The 24,988-nt window shown below is 38.8% G+C and overlaps 1 protein-coding gene across 11 annotated transcripts in view; it reads right to left on the bottom strand.

Moving 5' to 3' along the window:
• Positions 1 to 9,179: 9,179 nt before the first annotated feature.
• atrx (ATRX chromatin remodeler) overlaps positions 9,180 to 24,988 on the bottom strand; it is a 179,830-nt gene continuing 164,021 nt past the window's right edge. For all 11 annotated transcript variants that reach the window (XM_041195423.1, XM_041195422.1, XM_041195421.1 and 8 more), the window contains 5 exons: positions 24,386 to 24,535; positions 22,275 to 22,400; positions 19,878 to 19,973; positions 17,059 to 17,187; positions 9,180 to 13,915 (listed from right to left, as the gene is read on the bottom strand). In XM_041195423.1, coding sequence (XP_041051357.1) covers positions 13,613 to 13,915; positions 17,059 to 17,187; positions 19,878 to 19,973; positions 22,275 to 22,400; positions 24,386 to 24,535 — 804 coding nt within the window. In that variant the 3' untranslated portion in view covers positions 9,180 to 13,612. The remainder of the gene's footprint in view (positions 13,916 to 17,058; positions 17,188 to 19,877; positions 19,974 to 22,274; positions 22,401 to 24,385; positions 24,536 to 24,988) is intronic.

The raw sequence follows: 24,988 nt of genomic DNA, 5'->3' as shown, positions 1-24,988 counted from the left end.
TTTCTGCACCCCCTTAAAATCTCACACCATTCAATTTATATTGCCTTTCCTCACTCCTCACTTGGGAGATGAAGTCTGTGACTTTGAGTCCCTTTAGCTAGAGAAGTCCAAAGTGTTTTACAGGCCTCAAACAGAAAATGTTTGAAGATATTTTAAGTGCATAAAAATGATCACATAGGCAAATCTAATTATTTTCTTATAAATATTATCATTTTATGTCATAAACACAATTTCAAGCACTAGGTTTCCGGTTGAGAGTGGCAGCGCTCTGGATTATTGGGAACATTGGCTCTCTTTCATTTTTGACTGGCAGCTTTTGTTGGCTACTGATTGTTGATTGGTGACTTTCACATAGCCTCAGTAGATTTGCGTTGGAAATTTCTCTTTTAGCTTTGGCCACTTCCAATTGGCACTTTCCCAATCAGTTGATGACTATGAAATTTCAGTGGAACAAGGTCCATGAAGCTGAATCACAGCTGAGACTTGGCAAACCAAAGGCACAATGCACACAATACTTGTGTGAAGATAAATATTGAAAATGTCGTAAAATTTGCAACAAGAGCAGAGAGGAGGCACCATCTGGAGGGAATCAATGGACCTAAAATCCTAAAGCAACAGGATTCAACACAACTAATTAAAGGGAAAGAACATTTTACTGGGAATACTATTTGTTGGAAGCATTTCCCTATTATATGTTGAAAAAATACACCACAAAAAATATTTTGATTAATAAACATCAATTTTCTAACCTCCGTGGAGACTTGCTGGCAGCAAAGCAAAGCCCAGAAGTCATGCTATCATTCACCAGCCTCTCGCTGCATACTTGTCCAGCTTTAGGCTTGGCAATGGTGAGTGTAACCCTACTCCTCAAAATAGTGATCATGTCCTTTCAAGTTTTCAAACTGTATGTCATGCAAGAATGTCTTCAAATATCACACAAGTTGTATACATTCTACGTTGGATAAAACCATTTTTCTATTACTATTTTGACGACCCCAAATCCACTTTATTACCAAATAAATGCATCGACTGAAAGTCACCCAACCATCCCAGCCAACATTGTAAACTTACACAAAATGCATCACCAATATCTCAGCGATTATTGTTTGCAGTTTATTTGTCCACATTCCCAGCTGGAAAGGGGCTGCTTTGGCAGCAAGCATGTAGGGAACAGAGAAAGAATGAAATGTAAATAACGTGCAAGCTTAGACATAGGGATACTTTGCTTGGAAAGATAAAAGCTGCCAACACAACCATTCTTCACTGTTCTTGCTTACTAAGCATTTTCTACACAGCAAAGCGCATTCAGAAAATTGTATAATGCTCCATTTTGTGTGTAAAAACAGTAGAATTGAAATGCTTGCCTAGATCTTTTTGTGCAGAACAATGTGACACATTCAGAACTCAAACTGGACATCCACTTTGCATGTCAAAGATACATAAATTTACCTTCAGCATTTCAAAGTGAATAAAAGTAAAATGTAGTGTAACATTTCCAGTTTAAACTGGTTGCAAAGCAGCGCATAGTCTGACCAAGCTGTGACTGTGGTGCAGGTTGAACATTTTCCACAGGAAAAGAAATCATGCTGTTTAAAATGGTTAAATTATTTGACGGCATTTAATTCACCTCAACTATAACATTTTTAAAAAAAATTTACTGTGGGTGCTGCTGCCAAGGCCAGCATTTAGTGTCCATTTCTAATTGCCCGAGAAGCTGGTGAGCTGCCTTCTTGAAACACTGCCATCTGTGCGCTGTAGGTACTCCCACAGTGCTATTCCAGGAGTAAGGTTGAGCAACAATATGTTCCCAAGTGGTGTGACTTAGAGGGAAACTCCCAGGTGATGGTGTTCCCATATGTCTGCTGCCCTTGTCCTTCTTAGATGGGAGGGGCCACAGGGTTGGGAGGTGCTGTTGCCACTTGTAGATGATGAGCACTGCAGCCACATTGTACCTTTGATGGTGGGCATGAATATTTAAAATGGAGGATGGGGTGCTGATCAATCGGACTGCTTTGTCCTAGATAACATTGAGATTCTTGGGTGTTGTTGGAGCTGCTCTCATCCAGGCAAGCGGAGAGCATTCCACCACACTCCTGACTTCTGCCTTGCAGATGATGGACAAGTTTTGGGGAGTCAGGAATTGAGTCACTCAACAGGATATCCAGTTTTTGACCTGCCCTAATAGCCACAAAATCTGTGCAGCTGCTGCAGTTAACTTTCTAGTAAATAGTAGGAGGGGAAAAAAGGAATGTATTTCACAAAATAGTTATTATAAACTGATTAAAAAGAAAATGGTTGGCAGAAGAAAATGTAGAGTAACATTAAAAATTAAAACATGGTGTCCAATGTTCATTCTGGTGCTGCAAGTCTCATGTGCTCTCTGTAATGAGATAGCATTATATATTATAGGTGTTATAAGGTGCTTTGCTTTCAACAAAACAAACATCAGAATGTTTTTGGATCCCAATCCATGGTAACCACCTTGGTGGAACTACTTTGAAGCTGCGTGTGTTAGTTTTCTTGCATCATTGTTCACAATTTCTGTCCCTTACGATTTTTCATTTTTAAGGGGAGGCAGTGGCATAGTGGGACTGTCACTGGACTAGCATTCTAGAGATCCAGGGTAATGCTCTGGGGACCGGTGTTCGAATCCCTCCACAGCAGATGGTAAAAATGTGAATTCAATAAAAATCTGGAATTAAAAAGTCTGATGACCACAAAACCATTAACTAATGTTGTAAAAACCCATCTGGTTCACTATTGTCCTTTAGGGAAGGAAATCTGCTGTCCCTACTCAACCCTAGACCCACAGCAATGTGGTTTACTCTTTAATGCCCTAGCTAGTGATGCCCACATACCATGAATGAATTTAAAAAAAAATTATGCCAAGGATAACATTGCTCAGAAAATAAACTCCAAGCATGAAACTCTGATTGTCCCATTTGGGGGTGGGGGAGGTGGGGCGATGAAATTCATCTTGACAGCTGGAGCAAAAACAGACATGGAAACTGGAAATACAGGCGTGTCAGGTCAGATCAAGCACAGCACATTTTAGGCTTGCTCCATCCACCCATACATAGGGAGAGAAATATCTGTGACTCAAAGCCCACAAAACAGAATTAAACTAATGAACACATGGAGAGTGAAATATTTGTAAAGGGCATGTCATTGAGGTAATTACTGAGTATGTAAAGGGAAAATGTTGGATATTTAAATGGATTTTCAGAAGAGGCTTGTTGAGGTGCTGCATAAAAGAAACATGCTACAAAATTTAAGGCATAGTATGAAAGGGAATATGGCTGCATGAAGAGATTTGGAAAGGGGATGATATTCAAGATGGTGGAAATATGGATAGTGGAGAATAAGAGGGATTTTTTTTTTACTGGGACCTCTATTTTCTCCCACTATACTTTCTATATTAATAATTTTCTTTCAGTTAAGCCTTTTGCTTTAATTTTAATAGCTTTAAGGAAAGATATTGAGAGAGAGGGATTAAGAGAGTGCAAGAAATTGGGAGTGAGATGGAGGGACTGGGATAGAGAGAGCAAGAAAAGAAAAACAGGTGCTGAGTAATACATGAGGCACCACGATCTTCCAAAGGATGCAATTCAGGACTGCCACCATATGGGAGTCAAATAAAATGAGGCAGCCCAACCACAAAGGAATTACTAAAAAATAAACTGTAAATGCTGGAAATTTGCAATAGAGACTAAATTCTAGAAATCTTTAGGCCAATTATGAAGAAGGTTGCTACCTGAACATGTCTTTTCTGCCTCCAGAGGCTGACAGCCGAATCGAACTCACTTGTGTGGAGCTGAAGGGGAAGAAATCTAAGATTTTGAAATTAGGAACTTAAGATCCCACAAAACCCACAGATTCAGAAAGTCAGACATGAACCCAAGGAAAAAAAATTCAGGTCCCAAGGCAGGCACAATGGAAAGAATGCAAATCAGTTTTCCATAAAATGTCAAATCTAGTTGACCATCAAATGTTCTCTTTCTCATCACTGAGGAAGGGTAGTAAACCATAATGACTGTTATGTAGACAGCTAGAGTTCCATGGCTAACCTAAAGATAGTGATAGTAAATTATAATGATTTGTCAAGTTACATTAAAAAACACTATAGAGCAGAGAATGATGTAGAATCGCATAGAAATTAGAGCACCGAACAGGGCCATTCAGCCCAAATAGTCTGTGTTAGTATTTATCCACAAGTAGTCATCATAATCATCATACAACTATAGATTGATACAGCACAGGAGGTCCATCTTGCCTGTTGTGCCTCTGAAAGACCTAGGCAAATAGTTTCATTCACCTGCTCCTTCCTCATTGCCCTGAAATTTTCCCCTCCAAGTATTAATCCAATTCCTTTCTGAAAGTTACTCTTGAATTCACACAGTGCATTTGAGATTATAAAAAAACTCACTATAGCTTTCCCCCAACCCCCTCATGTTGCTTTTTTTTTTTAAAGCCAGTTCCCTTACATTTGTCTCCTCTGGTTACGGACTCTTCTGTCACTGGAAACAATTTCTTACGCTTATCAAACACCTCTATCAAATCTCCCCTTAACCTTCTGTGCACAAATGGGAGCAACCCCAGTTTTACCAGCCCATCCAAGTAACTGAAGTTTTTCAGCCCTGCTACCATTCTTGTAAATCTCCTCTGTATCCTGAGGTTTTGGCATGTGGTGCCCAGAATTGGCCACAATACTCCAGACGGGGCTAACCAGTGCTTTATAAAACACAACCATCACGTTGCTGTATTACTCAGTTATCCCCTTTCTTTGAACTACTTAACCTATTCTTAAATGTTGATGTAATCTTTTAATCACCAATTCTGGTAGAACATCCCACAATCGCTCCTTCCCTTTGTACAAAAGCTTTCCCTACTATGCTTTAAATTTGTTACATATGATTTTATATCCATATTGTCTTGTTCTAGTCCCCTCAATTACTGGAAACCCAATTTCCATATTCTTTGTCCCTTAATTTTAAATCATCTGTAATCACTGCTCTTTGAATGGACATGGTCCCAACTTGCAGAACGATCTTTGTATATGCATTTCCTCATACCAGGCATTATCCTAGTAAATCTACACTGTACCCTTTCTATTGCCTCAGCCTCCTTCCTAATGTGGAGCCCAACAGAATTTCAAAATTTTATATATATTCATTACATTTCAACTTCAGTATTCTATACCACTTGCAATAAAACACATTAAATTAGTTTCTTTATTACCTTATCTACAAGGGTTGAAAGGTTTGTGACCATCAGCCCCAAAACACAAACTCATTTACCTCACCCAGTGACCCTTGTTAAAGAATAATCATTTGCTTTCTAAAATAAAATGTGGCACTTACTGACAATGAATTCCATCTGACATGTTTTTGATTGTATTATTTACTATGTCTGCAAATACGAACAGGACTCCCTCTAGCCCTGCCAATAGCATCTTTCACAGAAGAAACATTGGCATCAACTGCTATTCTCAAAACCTGTGCAATTACTACCTTCTACCTGTAAGAGATGATCATGCTCTGCTTTGAATTCAGTTTCAAACCAGCAAATCAAGTTGTTCTCTGTCAGGCTTAACAATCATCCAATTATACCACGTGGATAATTCTGAGATTGAATGGAAATAGTGAAAATTGTACACTTAACTTTCCCTTCCAAGAGGCTGACAGGGTATGGAGAGCAACTACTCAAACTGCAAAAAAAAATGTCAACACTCATTATAAGAGAGGACGCATGTGGATGCCTTTACAATCCACAAAGTTTTTCTAATTCATTCTCAGCAAGGCCAACATTTATTATCCATTCTTAGTTGATGTGGTGGTATTGGGCCGTCTTGAACCACTGCAGTCCATGTAGTGAAAGTGCTTCCACAATGTGTTAGATATGGAGGTCAAGGATGTTGATGTATTGCTGTTCCTTTATGATCACTACATCAAAGGCTGATGGAATGTTAGCCTTTGTAACATGGAGGACTAGAATATGAAGGGAGAAAGTCTCGCTATAGCTACACAAATCCTTGATTAGATCACATCTGGAGTACTGAATTTTAGAAAGGACATATTTGGCTTTGGAAGGGCTGCAACAGAGGTTCACCAGACTGTCACCAGAGCTGCAACACTCAAGGTTTGATTTTGAGATTACATAAACTACACTTGCATTCCCTGGAGTAATAGAAGGCTAAGGGTGATTTGATAAGGGACTTCTGGATTTTGAAAGGAATTGATAGGGTAGATAGAACATTTTCCACTGGTGGGGGATTCTAGGACAAGGGTATACATAACCTTAAAATCAGAACCAGGCCATTTGGGAAAGTTAGGAAACACTTGACACAAAGTGTGGAAGTCACCCAGAAAAAGATGTTACCTGGATTAATTGAGATCAGTAGACTTTTTACGAGCCAAGTGTATTAAGGGATAAAGGGCCAAAGCCTGGGGATGCAGATCTGTCATAATCTCATCAAATGGCAGAAGAGGCTTGAGGGGTTGAATGACCAATCCCAGTTCCTGTGTGTTCAGGATTGTGCTCGAATTTGGAGTGGCAAATAAATTTAAAACAGATAAAATAGGAAGAACTCCTGAGTGATGAACGTTGGAACAAACCATCAGCTAAGATGAGACAGAAAGTATTAGGGATGCTCAAAGTGCAGTTGGATGGTAAAACAATTAGGGCACTAAAAATGGGTTTCAATGGAATATTGCCTTTTCTTATCTTCACCCTTTATAATCTAAGGCTAGCATGAGGTCTATTCCTAGGTATTTTAACCTGTTAAAGGCCACTTAGATGACTGCACACTGTGCAAACAAACTTTTTATTTGCTTGTGGTATCCAATGATATTCTTCACACTTTCAATATCTTGGAGGTGATAGTGCATCAAATCCAAGCCTCCATCAATTCCAAGCCTGCTTTATGGACAAAGAAAAGGTTGATGATCTCGGTATAGTCATTCCACACAATAATTCTCATCAGTTCAGTTTTGATTGATACATTCAGTGGGCCAAATTGTTGAAGCACAACTTCATTTATGCAACAAATTGCATGATCTGTAAATACCTTGAGTGAATGTTTTTGGGAGGCAACCTCCCTACTTACGAGGAAAATATCAGTTGCCACAGCAAAGGCTTTCTGGTCTCCGAGTACTAACCTAAGATGATGACTTATCTTCTGCCTGAAGTACAATGTGCCAAATGGCGATCATAAACTTCTAGAGGCGGAACATTTGAATTGCATGATTGTGAATAATCCAGGGAATCTACAATTGTCTAGATGAATGTCTCAGCCTGTCTGTGAAAGCAAAATCAGCACCTCTAAGCCACCTCATAACTTCACTGAGAAAAAGAGAGCAAGTGCTCCAACTCTACCCTGAAATCTGCAACAAGGATGATCTGCTGAGCTAACAAAGTGCCACTCTTCAGTGTGGGAGCACAGAAACTACATCGTCTGTTCAGCCGGCACACCCCTCCCCTGCATATCGAATACAAGCACACAAACATCAGGATGCAAACAGCTCTGAGATAGTCTCAATAATTTCCCAGTCTCAAATTCAATGTGGCATGCAGAACTGCACAATTTGATGGTTATTCTACCTGATATTTCATCTAATTAGCATAATCAATTTAGATGGCCTTCATATGTCCAAGTGTTAGCAATTGGTAAATGGAATCTGACCATATGTCAGTACATACTATAAATTCAACTAAAATTCCTCCTCAAAGGACCCAAAATATTACGATTTTTCAATTTAAAAATAATCACCAGGAACTTCAATTAAATTGATGGGTGGCCCTGAAATTCTTAATCAAGTGTGCGTACCAAATGTGATAGGAGTTGCACGCTGGATCCTTCACATCCAAAAAGGCATTAACAGTTGAAAATCTATCAAGTCTGCTTATGCTAGTCACACGAGCAAGTGGCTTTGTACAGAGCTGCATGCTATTTAATGCACTTATCTACACAATCTGCTTAACTTCATTTTGCTAAACTGTCACCATTTCCCTTGAGCTCCCTAGGTCCTGGGTTTCTCAGACTAGCTAGCAGCATAATCTGGTATTTGCCCTCAGTCACAAACCTAGCCAAAAGGATCCAAAAACGATTTAGAATATCCATTTCTCTCAGCTAAGCAATGTCCTAAGTTTGCAGGACAAGTAACAGACTCTGCTGGTGCAGACATTTGTGCCAATATAAACATTAACTCACATTGAAGATGCAATGGAGTATCTGCAACTGAGCTAACCATATGCCTGACACTAGTCACATAATATAATCTTCCAACTCTGCTTGAAAACTCAGCCACCAGGCCTGCATTGATATAACTTGTTTGACATCGACAACCATTTTATTTGATAACTGGTGGCTAGATGAATCAAAGGTTAAAATTTATTTTTTTTTAATTACACAGTCTAGACTATTTTATTGCATTGAGAGCAAAATCAGGATTGACAAGATGCTAACTAGTATCCAACATTTTGTTAAGAGGTAGATGGGGTTTTATCCACAGCAGCAGATCCGGATGGCTTCTGATCAATCTCTGATGTGAGACAAAATGTGGCGCAGTCAAGCTTTCACCTTGGAGCTTGATATAAGGATCATTGATGGATACTTCATTCTCTTCTGCCTTCGTGCCTTGCAGTTTGAAATGAACCTCGGAAGACATAAAAATAATTCTTTGTCCTAAGATCATATTCAGTATGCCAAATGCTCCTGGAGAGTTCTTTTTTTAGTCTGGAAAAGGCTGACCTCTGCAGATCTTAGTTGACAAGGTTACACACAAGTACTTAATAGCATCCTTAAAAGGCACAATAGCAGCATGTGCAACTTTTAAATCTGACCACTGGCACTGTGTTGACCAAGAGACCAAACAATACCTCAGTGAATATTTCCACCCAAATACTAGGATACAGGTTGTAAAAACTGAGACGGAGATTTTGTTTACCCACTGATGTGGACCAAAAGCAGCACTAACCCCAGTGATGGTTAAAAGCAAGTGCAACTCTAAAACATGCCTTATATGCAGCAAGGGGAAGAACATGAGTATCATGCTGCTACTGCGAGGATGAAAATGTTATTTATTTTTTATATATATATGTTGAGAAATGAGCTGTACTGCTATAATTGGGACTATATTGATGATTGCTAGAAAATGATTTTAATAAATAACCTAGGCATATTTTCCATTTTGTCCTTTTTATTGAATATTAAATATTAAAATTTCAATGTTTTGATACCACTTGCAAAGGTAACAACACAACAGTGTGCGTACTTATTCATTCACTACAATTTCTATTAAAACACACTGCCAGAGTTTATTTTACACACGATGATCCCTATGGGAAGAAGTTGCATCAGTTCTACGGTATTTACGGTAGTGAATAAATACAGTTGAAACAATTTCTAAAATATATAGAAAGCAAGCAAGACTGTTACATCTTCAAAGCTGTTTGAATTCAACAGCAAATGATGGTTTTAGGGCTCTCCTTTTGCTATTCAACTAGGGTACGTCTGATACAAAAACATATTACTAAGCAAAGAATGCTTTACATCCAAAATTAAGGACAGTACGAGTTAGAAAATATGGTATTTACCATTTTTAATCTTAATACAAGCTGCAACATATTTATCAGTTAAGCAACAGCAACTATGTAAATCACATCTAACTTTATAAAAATGAACAATTTGAGTGATTTAATTTTTCTTTCAACCACAACCATAATAGTTTCAGAACTATTTCCTGGTCAAATTTAGTGCTAAATACAGCACATAGATATAAACAAAAAAAAACAAATTTAAAGTGAAACATACGACCAGTCCAAATTTTTTTGTTTATCTCGTCTCAAAAATTCACTTCTGTGCATTGGCTTAATACCATCACTGTGCTGCCCATGGCTTAATTTTATTCTTTTTATTGAAGAGTAAGGAAAGCAAACAACTTTAATTTATGCTGTCAGAGTATCTGGTAAAACATCTGCTGGCAATTTTTGCTCTACAAGAGATCTTAAGCAGTACTGCAGATCACTTGTTACAAAATAAAAATTTCAAAAGATAAAATGAAGCAGAGAAAAGGTGAGCAATAGGAAAACAAAGGCCATTGAATGTCAATGTCTTGGGGCTGAAAGGTTGCTCTGGTGCATCCCCCCCGCCAACCCTAAGTACATCCAGAACAATTTCCTCCTGGGTGTCCTAAACGCATGGACAGTCTGAATTAACTAGGTTTAACTTTCAAAACAAAAAGCCTCTACAAATGTACCATACCAATTTTACATTAACTTTTAATTCTATAATGTCCAAATGCAGATGAAAATAGGAATGATTTTAAGGATGCTTTTGATTCCAATTGAGGGAGAGAGGAATGAAGATAAACTGGTTATCACACAAATCAGATAAAGATGTCTTCCAACTGAATGAACACATGTAATGTCTAGCACAACAGCATTAGTGTACGCATGCATTTTTTTTAAAGACCTTGCCAGAAATTTGTTAAAAGATTTGTATGAGTATGTGCTTAATATTATAAACATATCAATTCTCCAAAGGATAACTTGGCAAACTGTTGCAGTGCTTTGGCGTAAACTCAAATGCAGAAGGGCAAAATGACTGACATTACAACACAAGGGGAAAATTGGATGGCCAGTCCATTTAAAAAAGAGGTTCAGCCATAGAAAGCAAATAGCTGTTGTGCAAATGGATTTTGTTTTTTTGTTTTTAAATGAGCAGCCGAGTAAAGCCTCATCTTTGAAATGGACCAACAGGCTGGTATTTTGCATCAATTGCATAGTGAGATAATGTGAATTTAAACCAAAGGAAACATTTGGCAGAACATTACACAACAGCAAAAGTTAGAAAGTTAGATTTTGCTGCTGCAAGTTCCAAATATGATCATTTGAACATGGTCAAGCTGTGTAGATTAGAAAACATCTTTTATAAATCATTTCACTACTAAAATAGCTTTGAACTGTAAAGGTTTTAAAATAAATGTTGCAGCCTGCAATGCAGAGTAGTTTTATTTTTGGTTTACAGCTGGCTGACAGTATAGATGAAAAATAAATGTGGATTACCATATCAAAATAAGTTTATACTGTGTTAATCATGGATGAAACAAAGTCATGTGACTACATAATAAGACGACAAACAACCTGACAGGCTTCTGAAATTTACATTGCCTATCTTGTAAGGGCCCTTCAGTCTTTGAACAGAAGCATCCACCACAAACCACAGGAGTGAGCCAAGGTTCCCAGCAGGAATACAATCCATACAAGACTTTTAACAGAAGGTCATTATGCAATGACATTAGGATTTCACTCGTTTCCCTACCAAAAATATAAAAGGTTTTACACAAGCTGACAAATTAGATAATTTTTGCAGCCGAAAATGGAAAACAAAACACTAACGACGATTACCTGCAGCAACTCCCAAGGACAGAATTCGTTGAGTGGGATTCTGAAACATGGAGGTGCTTTTAAGCAAAAGGAAGGGCAGATTGCCAAATAGGTAATCGAATGGCTTTCCTTATAATGAAACCCATAACATACAAAAGCCTGACCTAGCAGTGCCCAAGATGATGGAACTCCTCGCAGTCTAGACAACATCTTTCAGGACATTCGATGATTTGTAGGATCTTCTTGATTATGCCAGTTAACTGATTAGGCAGCTCTGCACATATTGTATAAAGTGACCTCAAGGCTAGCCCAGGTTACTGAAGTAGATCTAGTGGAGTTCATATAATTTTCTATCCACACGGTGGCAATAACAGAATACTCTAAAGAATTGCTTGTTAAGTTGTACATTTTCTATTTTTATAGACATAGGCCAGGTTTTATCCAGTTGTGCATTGAAATCTACATTTTACTTCTGACTTGCTTGGTGATAGCTGAATGGTCAACTTTCTCTTGTAAATGGATTTCACAAATCCTTGAAAAAGAAAATAATTCAAGGAAAGAACAGTCTAGGCACTAGATCAATCATGGAAAGCTGATGGAACATCAGTTCTTAGAGCTGACAATTCTGGTTTTTATTAAAAAAAACTGCAAGTAGTTTAAGTTCCATGCAATAACTGCAAACTGGAAGGGCTGTATGTTGGCTTCCCAGCCTGTAAGAGACCAACATCAGTCAAAGTGTGACATCAATCCCAAAGGAACATTTGGATACATGGCTCAACACCTTAGTGACAGAACAAATCCTTGGTCGAACTGTGCAACTGAAATCACTGGGTAATTCTGGAGAGAGGAGATTTAAACTAGTGATCTGGTAGTACAAGAATGCTGCTGCTCTTGGACTGAGATATAGTTATTGTTCTATGTACAGCTACAATATCTTTAAACCATAGATGATAAGGTTAGCAATTTATGCTCACACAGATTATCTACTGACCATAAAGAGATCTAGAGGTACGAGAAAAGGTTTTGTGACAAGGGCATGACACCAGAGGGGATCAATGATGTAATTTGTTGTGATATCTTAACATTTTACATAATGACAGGTTCTTAGAAACCTGACTGTAATGAAAATGTAGGCCTGACTCCTGACTTCCTACCCATGGAACTGGAATATCCACCTTTAGGATAGAAACCAACTCCAGCAAAGTAAGGGAATGCACAGAAGATGGGTTAATCAAATCAGCATGTGGAGAACACAAAGTAAATGGTTCTCTCGTAGCAGATCACCATTGGAAGCTATACATTTCACCTTCAGTTAAAAATATGCAAGGAGCATCTCGACTTCAACTAATGTCTAGCACATACTGAAATTCAGCTCATTTTAATAGGATTGATTGGCAAACTGGGTTCAAATTTAAAAATCACTTCTTAAACTACACTACGGAGGCAGAGAGAAAAAAACTGTTGGTACATCAATGCTTTACACAGATGGGTTTCAAAGGGATGAACTTAATCAATTCCTACTAAAACTCAAGGAGTTAATTCAGGCATACAAGACCAACATTCATAACTAGCTGGTACCAAATGAGTCCTCCAGATAATGGTGTATGGTATCATCTCAAACTTACTCTTCAAATTTCAGGAGTTCTGAAAATCGTTCTCTTTAGGAACAAGAGAGGAAGAACTTAACTACCAAATGAGGGGGAAAAGAACTGATTTGTTAGATTGTTGAGATTATAGAGCGAAGCTATCACAAAAAAAATGCTTTGAAGGGGCAACATTACTGATTTGTCCCTTTATCAACTGGGCTTATTCCTGAAGCACATGAAGTACATGGCAAAGACTACATCTCTTAAATTATGTTTGTTAGTCGACGAGTCCGGGACACTCAACTTCTCACCTCAAAAACTTTTTAAAATTTTCAGGTACATCAGAATTTAACAAAGTAGTTGGCAGAGAGGAAACAAAACTTGGAAGAAAATTGGTTCTCTTCCTTACCAGTCACATATTTATTAAGGCTATATACAATGTTTAAAGATTCCTTGGAATCTCCTATGACAATATTACCTCTGATGATCTCAGCACGATTCTATGCACTTAATTAGTGTCCCAACTGCAGTTTACACAGTTATAAATTGGTCACTTGAAGCTTTTCTTTTTCAGTTCAGAAATGTGCTTGCTACCATAGCAAAGGCACAATACTACATTTCTATAATCTCTTGAGTGATGACTACTTCTTTGAATTTTTTATTCCTTGTTTGAGCTGTGGTGGGCCAGGAGACTGTCCCATCATCTGCATGGGTGCAGGTGGTGCCCGTTGCAAAGGAGGAGGCCGCATACCGGGTGCAGTTTGTGGATACATTGGCAGTCCTCTTAAACCTATGTGTGGATAGGTCATCATTGGGCCAGGATTTCTTGAAGGCATAAATTGGTTTAAAAGTGAGTTCACTGGATACTGCTGCTGTTGAACTGCCATCTGGTTGAACTGTTGCTGTCTTCGGCTCATTAATATCTGTTGTACAGATCTTATCAACTGTGAAAGAAAAGCGGAAATTAGAACATAATTTATATGTAGTGTTTAAGCGCAGCACATGACCCTAAATTTTCTTAAAGGGTAGCTCAGAAATCCCTACATTACAATCCCTACAGTACCCTACCGATCTTGCCACAGTCAAAAGGAAAGTGTCTTACTAATTTAGCTTAATAGAATTTTTTGAGGAAGTAACTAGGAAGATTAATGAGGATTGTGCAGTGGATATTGTCTACTATGGATTTTACTAAGGCATTTGACAAGGCTGACATATGGCAGGCTGGTCAGAAAAGTGAGATCCCATAGGATACAGGGGAAGGGGGTGAGTTAGATCCAAAATTGGCTCAGTTGCAGGAAACGAAGGGTAGTGGATGCTTCTGCAAGTGGAAAGTGGTTTCCAGTGGCATTCCACAGGGCTGAGTGTTGGGACCCTTCTGTTTGTCATATATATTAATGATTTGGACTTAAACGCGGGAGGCATGATTGGGAAATCTGTAGATGACACAAAAATTGGCCACGTAGTTGATAGTGAAGAGGATAGTTGGCCCAAAAGCTTAATGGTGCTACAAAATCTTTTAGAATGTCCATGGACTAAGCAGTCCCTTTTACTGTTCTTAGACAGGTGCGGTGGTACTTTTAGGCTTTTAATATATCTGTTAGTAGATGTTGATAAAATGTTTCCCCTACAATTATTTCTTAATTGTCTCCAGAATATCAATGGTTTGGTTGAGTGGGCAGAAAAGTGGCAAATGGAATTCAATCCAGAAAAGTGTGAGGTAATGCGTTTGGAAAGGGCAAACAAAGCAAGGGAATGCTCAATAAATGAGAGGGCATGGAGAGGGGTCGAGGTAGTGAGACACCTTGGAGTGCATTTTCACAGGTCCCTGAAGGCAGGTCAGGTGGATAAGTTGGTAAATTGGACAAGGTATTGAATACAAATGCAGGGATGTAATGCTGGGACTGTGTAAAACACTGGTTAGGCCACAGCTGGAATTTTGTGTACAGTTCTGGTCACATTACAGAAGAACATAATTGCTCTGGAGAGAGTACAGAGGAGATTTACAAGAATGCTGCCAAGGCTTGAAAATTGCAGCTATAAAGAAAGATTGGATAGGCTAGGGTTGTCTTCCTTAGAACAGAGGTGCCTGAGGGGTGACCTACTTGAGGTGTACAAAATTATGAGGGGCTTGGATAGGGTCAGCAGGAAAGATCTGCTTCCTCCAGCTGAGGGGTCAATTGCCAGGGGGCATAGATTTAAGGTGATTGGTAGAAGGAATAGAGAGGACATGAGAAAACTTTTTCACCCAGAGACTGGTGGCCGCCTGGAATTCACTGCCTAAATTGGTGGTTGAGGCTGTAGCGCTCAACTCATTTAGAAAGGTACCTGGATATACACCTTAAGTGTTGTAACCTGAAAGGCTACAGACCAGGTGCTGGAAAGTAGGATTAAAAATGAGCAGCTAGCTTCTTTGTTCTCTTTTTATGGCCAGTGCAGACAATGGTCTGAATGGCCTTTTTCTACAATGTAACTTTTCTATGGCTCTTAAGGTGTTGAGTAGAGACTAGGCACTCTCTCAAGAGAGGAATGGGGATAATTCAGTGGTCAGTGTTAGCTACAGAACTCAGCAAGCACTGGAAGCAGTTTACCTCAACCCTGTGACCCAGAATACCAAAAAGGGTGCCTTCAAAAATTGGTTTACATGCTCAGAGATGTACAACCTATATTTCTGCATCAAAATCTGAATATTAAATTATCCACCTCATTTTATCAGTATTTCAGTTGAAAAAGTAGATGAGTTTTGAAAGCATAAATGGTAAATTTTCACTGTGGCCTGTTCACATATCACAACAGTAGATTCTGCCCCATTAAATTCAAATTAGCAATGGCCATAATCCCTAAAGATTAACAATAGTTAATAGTTAACATGTGGTTGGTTATCAGTTATCCCATAGTAAAACACGGTTGCAGAAATCAAAGTAATCTGCTTACCAACAGACCTTCAAAGAACAATTTAAGTAGCACTGACCTCCCAAATCACCACCCAAGAAATGTTTTGGGGAGCAATTGTATGAAAATGTTTTTCATCCACAAGGACAGAACCTAACTGCAATCCTGGAGTTTGAAAATAAAACTTTAGATCCTACTAAATGGAATTTCTGAAGCAACCCAGCTTCCCTGGATGCCCAATACTCAATTGAATAGGAGTCCTTCTATGGGAACAGGAAGCTGTTTAAGATCCTTATTCCTATGACAGAAGGACTGAAGTTGTTGATTTTGCATGTGACAAGTTCATTTCTGGGTGAGCATCAGTTTGTGTACTGCATGAAAAGCAAATAAAGTGCTCATAAATTAAATTGCAGAATTTAGTCAGTAAATGATAAAGTAAACCATAGCCATTAGAAAGATTAAAAAATTTCAGACTGCTTTCAGATTAAAATTTATAATCTTAAACAGAAGCTCCAGAATTTGAACTCAGTCTATTCATATACAAATGGAATCCTTTATTGCAAGTTGCACGCATTTCATTGACAATAATTTGTGTGGGCGTGGCAAACTGAAAAATTTGATTAGTCAAGTAGTTCTGTGGGGCTCCTGAATATTGTAACTGCATCTTGAACTTCTGCTATAATTTAGCCGCATGAAGCTTTATTTGTATAGTAACCAATTGTAACACAAGCAACCAAAAAATGGTCATGATCAATTTTCGTAACTCATCTTTCACAAACTATTAATGACCAGAATAAAAACTTAAAAATTTGTAAATAAATTATATGTATCTATTCAATTAAAGTTTTAATATGAAAATGTAATACTGTGATAAATAATGCAAACACGTTCAATAGGACAAAGCAAGGCTATGACTGTTTACAGTACTTTTTAAATCTAGAGTGATGTCTTGCAAATTGTTAATACCGAAACATTTTTAAAATGTCAAATGTAACCATGTTTAATCATCATTTTTTAAGTGGAGAATACCATGAAAATCTTGTACTTTTTAAAAACAGAAGTGACAAGGGCAGATATGCCCCAAATCTTTTTTGCTAAGAAGTGGTAGAATGAAGTCTGCAAAAGGTTTTGTTAAATAGACTTTAGGCACCAGTACTTATTCATCAAAAACAGGGCTAAGGTGGCTACAAGTTCTTACCAGTTGTTGCTTTGAAAGGATGTCATTGTACATAGCTTCTCTGCGTTTTATTTCCAGTTCTTGGCTTGCTTGTTTGTTCAGTGACACTGCTTGAACCTGCTCTTCTGTCAGGTTGGGATTCTCTTTCCACTAAAGAAAAGGAATAACAGTTAAAAACTACGACAAGCCTGGAATAGGAGAGCTGGCCACAACGACAGTTCCCTTCCAAAGTGGCCAATGAAAGTTCAGGCTAAAAATTAATTCCCAAATAATTTTCATAATGCATGTATGCAAAGCACAGCAAAAGGGTACCAGCTTAACTGAATGTTACATTTGCCATTGAAAAGTAGTGAATGTCTAGAATTAGGTTTATTGTCTGAAACCTATGCACGCTGTTCTCCCCACCATGCAACTGTAAAGATTTTTAAGAAAAGAAATGAGTAGTCCAGGAGCAATCAGTAGGTAGTTTTGTGATTCCAGGTCAAGAGGAAGTGAGCATAAACAACCATTGCTGCAGTTTGCAGATGGTTCTTATAAGGCGCAGTAAATTGTGTGGATGTGAGCAGGAAGTTAAAAATGGGTATGGCAGAGTTCAGGTCACAATCAGATTAGCCACGATCTTACCGAATGGCAGAGCAGACTCGATGGTCAGAATAGTCTACTACTGCTTCTATGTCTTATGTTGTGTTCTTAAGTGAGTGATTAAATTCCATTTGCCATTGTATTAATGTGGAGAAGTGCAAGCTCATCCACTTTGCATCTAAGGCAAATCAAATATTTTCTTAATGGTGAGAGAGCAGAAGCTGTGAAGTAGCATAAGCAAGAGCACAGGTATAAACAGTAATAAAAAAGATTAAAGTAATGCTTCTGTTATCTCAAGGAGGCTGGAATTAACAAGTAAGGAAGTAATGTTCCAGTTGTACAGAGCCTTGATCAGATCCACTAGAGTATTGTGTTCAGTTTTGGGCATCATACCTCAGAAAAGATATTTTACTTTGAAAGGGGTACAGATTTACCAGCATTGTACCAGAGCTTCAAGGGTTAGGCTATGGAGGAAGATTGCATAAATACTGCTATTATTCCCCTGAATTTAGAAGGTTGACGGTTGAGACATTTAAAAATGTTAAGGGGTTTAATGGTGTAGATACAGATAAACCATTTTCACTGAATGTGGAACCCAGAACAACAGGGCATGATCTTCAAATTAGAGCAAAGCCATTTAGGAGTGAAGTCAAGAAGGGTAACGGAAATTATCAGACTTAAGGGGTTGAATGGTCCAATTCTGTTCCTATATCTATTCATGTTTATCAAACAGGGTTAATTTAGCATAGAATGAAAATACAAATTGAATTTTGATAGTTGATTGAGGTAGGGTTATGTCCTGAATGTCCATACCAGATAATGTGTTTCCAGTCAGATAGCCAGAGGCTCTCATTTCTGGATTACTTATCTAACACAAGTGACAAAATGATCACTGTCAGTGTCTATTGGATAGGAAGCTGGTGTCATTTTTAAGAGACAGCAGTCACAATTTAGTCTGCAAGTCGTTTAATCAACTGAATGAGCAGCACAAAAAAGGGAACTTTGACCCTGAAGCATTGGAACATGCTGTTACTGGATCTCAAAAGACAAATGAAGCCCAGGGTTGGTACATGCGTACCCACCAAGAGCAGGAATGTGTCTGTCTGTTCTCCACCTTCCATGTATGACAGTCTAATGTGTCTCTACTTGGCAAGGGCAAAACACATTGGCTAGAAGTTCCTATGATTGTGTTTTGTGCTTTCCTGAAGGTGCTGAGATTATAAACTAGTCCCATCATCTAATAACTTCCACGTGAAAAAATAGACTTGAGTCTGCGGCATGGTTAATTAAATACCAAACCTGCTAGGCTTTGTTTTGTCTAGCAGCGTAAAGACAATGGATTAGGAAACAGAATAAGAAATCCAACTTAACCTTAGCATGCAAAATACTAGGTCAGCTTTCGTGGCCAAGTTCCTGCTATCCCTTCAAATTCGACTAAAGACTTGAAATCTAAGTGTGAAAGGATGGCATGATGGAAGGCAGTAGAGGTATCGGGCATGAAAAACATTTCCTACAGTAGACACAGAATTAAGCCAAGAGCTGGCAAAGGTAACATTCTTCTAGAGAAAAGCTTGGCTTGTCTTGTGTATATGAGGAACTTTCACTGCAAAAACAGCAATGGAAACCTTTTTTTAAAAATAGAAAAAGAGAGAAGCTGTTTAGGGACTTTGGGAGGAGCAAAGTTGGATTCCAACTGGAAAGATTCTAAAACAGTCACCCTTCAACTTTCGCCATTGCATTCAAAAATGAACGTAAACAAAAAAAACTAAAAAAAATCTGCTTTATCAGAGGCTGGGAGTGGATTAACATAGTACTGCCATTATTCAGTGAGCAGTATTATTCCTAATTTTTTTTTCAGAAAGGTAGCCAAATGTCTTTCATTTCAACTAAAACCATATGTGCATAATCAGCATGGTCTACAATAGGCAGCATGAAAGCCAAGATTAATGGTTTTAAAATGGGGCATTATCTCGTTTTTTTATTAAACATTTTTATAACTTTCTTTTCTGTTAAATGTTCCGAAGCACTTACGAAAACCTCCAACATGTAGCACTTTTGAGTCAGATCAATGCACAGCTATAGACCACAGAATGATGCATTGTATGAACCAAAGGCTTTGATGGTGAGAAAACATCCAATGTTGCTGAAAGATCAACTCCATCAAACAAAATCTTATTCTGCTGCTATGTTAACAGTCTATTGATATTTAAAATAAATTACTTTTTCTCTTTAAGGAATAAACACTCAAAGTTTCTTACCACTTGTGCAATCAGGTCTTCAAGAGCCTCTGTTCTCGCACCTGCTATACTGGTACTGGCTTCTACCACCTTCTCTCTGCCTTGGTTGATAAGATCCTTAAGAGAAAAAAAATCTTAAGTGGAGAGGAACACATTAAAGTTCACAATTACATACAATATACTTTTAAATAGCAATATTTCATATTTCACTTGCAATGAATTAACTCAGCCATTATACGTAAAAGATAAAAATGGGATTAATCCTTGTGATTATATCATGTCATTTATTGAACTAAGCTGTCAGATTAATTTGGGTATTTAATTTTTAATAATTCCCGTCCTACAACACACACATATATATTACCAGCTTGACATTAAGTTGTCACTGCCATCATTAATGCAAGTTATACTGATCGTGTAATTGCTACTCCTGGTGATACTGCACTGGTTGAAATTTGCTGTATCACAGGACGACTGCTCTCAACATCCTTGAGTTTTTGGAGCAGGAATGGAAAGAAAATCAAAATCGCCCAAAAATCACATTTCTAATCATCATATCTATATATGGGTAGAATTGGGGAGAAAGGACAAAAAAAATAAAAAAAATGAATAAATAAAAATCAAAAAATTGGATCAAGAAAGGGGTAAAAGGTGGAGGAGAGAGTTCATGGTCTGAAGGTGAACTCAATGTTAAGTCCGGAATGCTGTAAAGTGCCAGTTTGTGTTGGGCTTCACAGGAACATTGCAGCAGGCCAAGGACAGGAATGTGGGCATGAGGGCAAAATGGTGTGTTGAAATGGCAAGTGACAGGAAGGTCTGGGTCATGCTTGCGGACTGAGCAAAGGTGTTCCATAAAACACAGTCACCCAGTGTTTAAGCATCCCAAAGTAGAGGAGACCGCATTGAGAGCAGTGAATACAGTAGACCAAATTGAAGGAGGTGCAAGGGAAGTGCCACTTCACCCAAAAAGTTTGTTTGGGGCCTTGGATGGTGGGGAGGGAGGAGGTAAAGGGGCAGGTTTTGCACCCTCTGCGATTGCACCGGAAGATATCATGGGGAGTGGATGAGGAATTGGGGCGATGGAGGAGTGGACCAGGGTGCCATGGACGGAACAGTCCCTATGGAATGCTGACGGAGGGGGAAGTTGTGTTTGGTGGTGGCATCATGCTGGAGATGCTGTAAATGGCAGAGGATGATCTTTTGAATGCGAAGGCTGGTGGGGTGAAAAGTGATGACAAGGGGGACCCCATCACAGCTCTGCAGGGGAAGGGGTGAGGGCAGAGGTGTGGGAAATGGGTCGGACATAGTTGAGGGCCCATCAACTACAGTGGAGGGACAGGGGAACCCTCAATTAAGAAAAAAGGAAGACATGTCAGAAGCGCCGTTTTGAAAGGTGGCATTATCTGAACAGATGCGACAGAGGCAGAGGAACTGGAAGAATGGGATGGAGTCCTTACAGGGAGCAGGGTGTGAGGAGATGTAGTCGAGGTAGCTGTGGGGGTCAGTGAATTTGTAATGAATATTGGTAGACAGTCAATCACAGAAACGAGACAGAGGTCAAGCAAGGGAAGGGAAGGGAAGTGTTGGAGATAGACCATGTGAAGGTGAAAGAGGGGTTGAAATTGGAAGCAAAAAAAAAATCTTTCCAAGTCTAGATGAAAGCATGAGGTGGCACCGATGCAGTCATCAATGTGTCGAACAAAAAAAAAGGAGGGAAGATCTCCAGAGGAGATGAGGTCAGTGACAGTCCTAGAAACAATGACTTGTTCAGTGATGGGTCTTAGTCCAGGGGGAGGGTGGAGGAAGTGTCTGAGAGTTGACACTCAGCTTCTGCGAGGTAGAGGTCAGTCTGCCAGACAATAACAGCAACACCCTGGTCAGCAGGTTGTTAACATTTCTACTTCGCTTTAGCTCTGAAGCAGCCATATGAACTTGAAACGTTAACTTTGTTTCTCTCTCTACAGATGCTGCCAGACCTGCTGAGTTTTTCCCGCATTTTCTGTTTTTTTTTCATATTGCCAGCATCCGGAGGGAGATGGGGAGAGGGAGCAATGGAGTGGAGGCATACATTTTAATCTTGTGTCACATTAATGTAAAGCAAACAGTCCCAGACTCAGTAGTTAGTTTCACTCCCCCACAAGCCAAGCACTTACCATCACATGTATGTATGCTGCACCTTTATAGAATGAATACTTTGAAAATTGCCAAAGCAAAAAATAACCAAAGTTTATGTATTTTACCATTAAAAACAATTGGAAACAAGTCCCATTCCACTTAAGGATTGACAAATATGAAGCATATCATTACAATTCATTTTTATATTACACTAAGCCAAATTAATCTCAAAGTGCTTTAAACCTCAAATAGTCACCCAAATTACCATTAAGGTGCCAGTTACATGTAGATCAGATTACCCACCTCCAGCTGTTGATTACTCATGGTGGACAATGTTGCTATGTTGAAAGGAAAATGTGCAGCCTGCAAAGTGAAATTGGCAGCAGGGAAATTAATCCCAGTTGCGACATTAGTTCGCAAGGAAAGACCCTAAAAGGAAGGAGCAAAAAAGCCACGTTAATCATTCCGAAACCCACCAGTAGCATGAACCATTGAAAGCAACAATTTCATCTTAAGTCAATTGACAACCATGCACAAATCCTGATGCTGTTTCCTTATTCAGATTATAATAAAGTGAAGTTTAAAACAAATTATCCACGTATACTAAATTTTCTTCACAGCTTTCCTATCAAACTAATTGCAGTATTTTAGTTACTTATCCTAAGAAGCTCAATGATTTCCCTCCAATTACTAGGTCACCTTTAGAGAGACTAATTTCAGTTAAGCATTTTACCAGAAAATATACGGTTATGGCCAGATGGAACAGTATCTGAGTGTTGTCTACATTCATAGAACTTTGTAGGTATTCAGGCCTTGAATTTCCTGTGGAGATGTTAATCAGCAAATGCTGCTGGAATTTATGCATAAAGTTACCTACATTGCTGGCAACAATTTACACTCAACCTTCCTGTGCACTTAGTGTGACTGGAATAAAAAAAAATTAGGAACCTGCACAACCAAGGAGGCCCCTAACGCTTTTTGTGCAACCTTCACATTTCAATTACTGGTGGTAGAACCTTCAAGCTCCACTGTCCTTCGCTTTGGAATTCCCTTCTTAAGCCTCTCCATTTTTCTCTAACTTAAATATGCCCTCAAGGCCTGAACAATATTCAAACTTGGGCTGATGAGTGGCAAATAACATTCACGCCACACAAGTGCCAGGCAATGACCATCTCCAATAAGAGAGAATCTAACCATCACTCTTTGACATTCAATGGCATTATCATTGCTAAATCCCTATCAACATCCTGGGGATTACCATTGACCAGAAACTGAACTGGACTAGCCATATAAGTACTGTGGCTACAAGAGCAGTTCAGGGGCTGGGAATTCTGCAGAGTGTATCTCACCTCCCGACTCCACAAAGCCTGTCCACCATCTATAAGGCACAAGTCAGGAGTGTGATGGAATACTCTCCAATTGCCTGGATGAGAACTGTTCCAACAACTCTTAAGAAGCTCGGCACCATCCACGACGAAGCAACTTGCTTGTTTGGCACCCCATCCATAAACATTCACTCCCTCCACCACCAACGCATAGTGGCAGCATTGTGTATAATCTAGAAGATGCACTACAGCAACTCATCAAGACTCCTTCAACAGCACTTTCCAAACCTGCAACCTCTACCACCGAGAAGACCAAGGGCAGCATATGCATGGAACACCATCACCTGTAAGCTCCCTTCCAAGTCTCACGCACCATTCTGACATGGAACTAAATGCTGTTCCTTTACTGTCACTGGGTTAAAATCCTGGAACTCCCTAACAACACTTTGGATGTTCCTACAACATATGGAACTGCAGCAGTTCAAGGCAGCAGCTCACCACCACCTTCTCTAGAGCAATGAGAGGTGAGCAATAAATGCTGGCCTGGCCAGCGACACCCACATCCCATAAGCAAATTTTAAAAATTCTATCTATTGGAGTCTCATCTAAATTTTTCCTTTTCTGGGCCGTTGCCTCTCTTAAACGGGCCTACGGGATTTTTCTTGGGACAATTTCGCAATATTTGCACCCTACAAATGCAAGTAGTCGTTAAACACTAAGCTGAACAAGTTTATACTTGTTAATTTCCGTTTCCTTCATATTTTCAAAAATGTTCCCACTAACCAAACAAATGTCAAGTTCCTGATCATTTCAAAATAGATGTAATACGTGCACTGAAAATTAAATGTTAGTTTAATTTATGTCTGCAATAGCAGAATTACATTCGATTAAAAACTATTAAAATGAATTGTAAAGTGAAGCTACATGGCTCTGTATATACTATTCATGCAACTTTTCCCATCCATTTTAGGGTGATTTATGGCAGCTTAAGTTTTGCACAGAATTATTATTTTAGACCAAATACATAATTCTCTCTAGGAATTTAAATCTGTTTAACATTACTGTTCAATTAATCTACAAGTTCCTTACCTTCTTTTCCGCTTCATATTCGGCCCATGCTGCTTTTCTATCCTCCTCACTAAGCTCTTCCTCCTCCTTGTGGTCCAAAAGAGAGTCATGCTCATGGTAACCCACAATGTAATCTTTCTGGTTTTGAAGTATCTCTGCTAAAATGTGATCCTATTAAAAAAAAAAGAAACATTATTGATAACTACCCCTTCTAGGCTATGATCAAGATATTTTGCTTTAAAAAACACAACCCACCACTTCAGGATGACAGCAAAATTGTTATCGCTACAATAAACTGCCAACTGCTCATTTGTGTGTCATGTTTCTCTATCTCCTTTAAAAAAAGAGAATCACTGGAGGTAGACAAGGTTCAATTCAACAATTAGTTCTAGCTGAAAACTCCAGGTACAGCATGAACAGACATATGAATTAGGAGGAACAGTAGGCCAATCGGCCCTTCGAGCCTTCTCTGCCATTCAATGAGATCATGGCTGATCGGACTGTAACCTCAACTCCACATTTCCACCTATCCTCAATAACCTTTCACCCTCTTGCTTATCAAGAATCTATCTACCTCTGCCTTAAAAATAGTCAAAGACCCTGCTTCCATCAAGAGAGTTCCAA

This window comes from Carcharodon carcharias, chromosome 9 (genome assembly GCF_017639515.1).
Source record: "Carcharodon carcharias isolate sCarCar2 chromosome 9, sCarCar2.pri, whole genome shotgun sequence".
NCBI lineage: Eukaryota > Metazoa > Chordata > Chondrichthyes > Lamniformes > Lamnidae > Carcharodon > Carcharodon carcharias.
The sequence above is the reverse complement of the archived record's forward strand: the minus strand, read 5'-3'. Positions and strand labels throughout refer to the sequence as shown.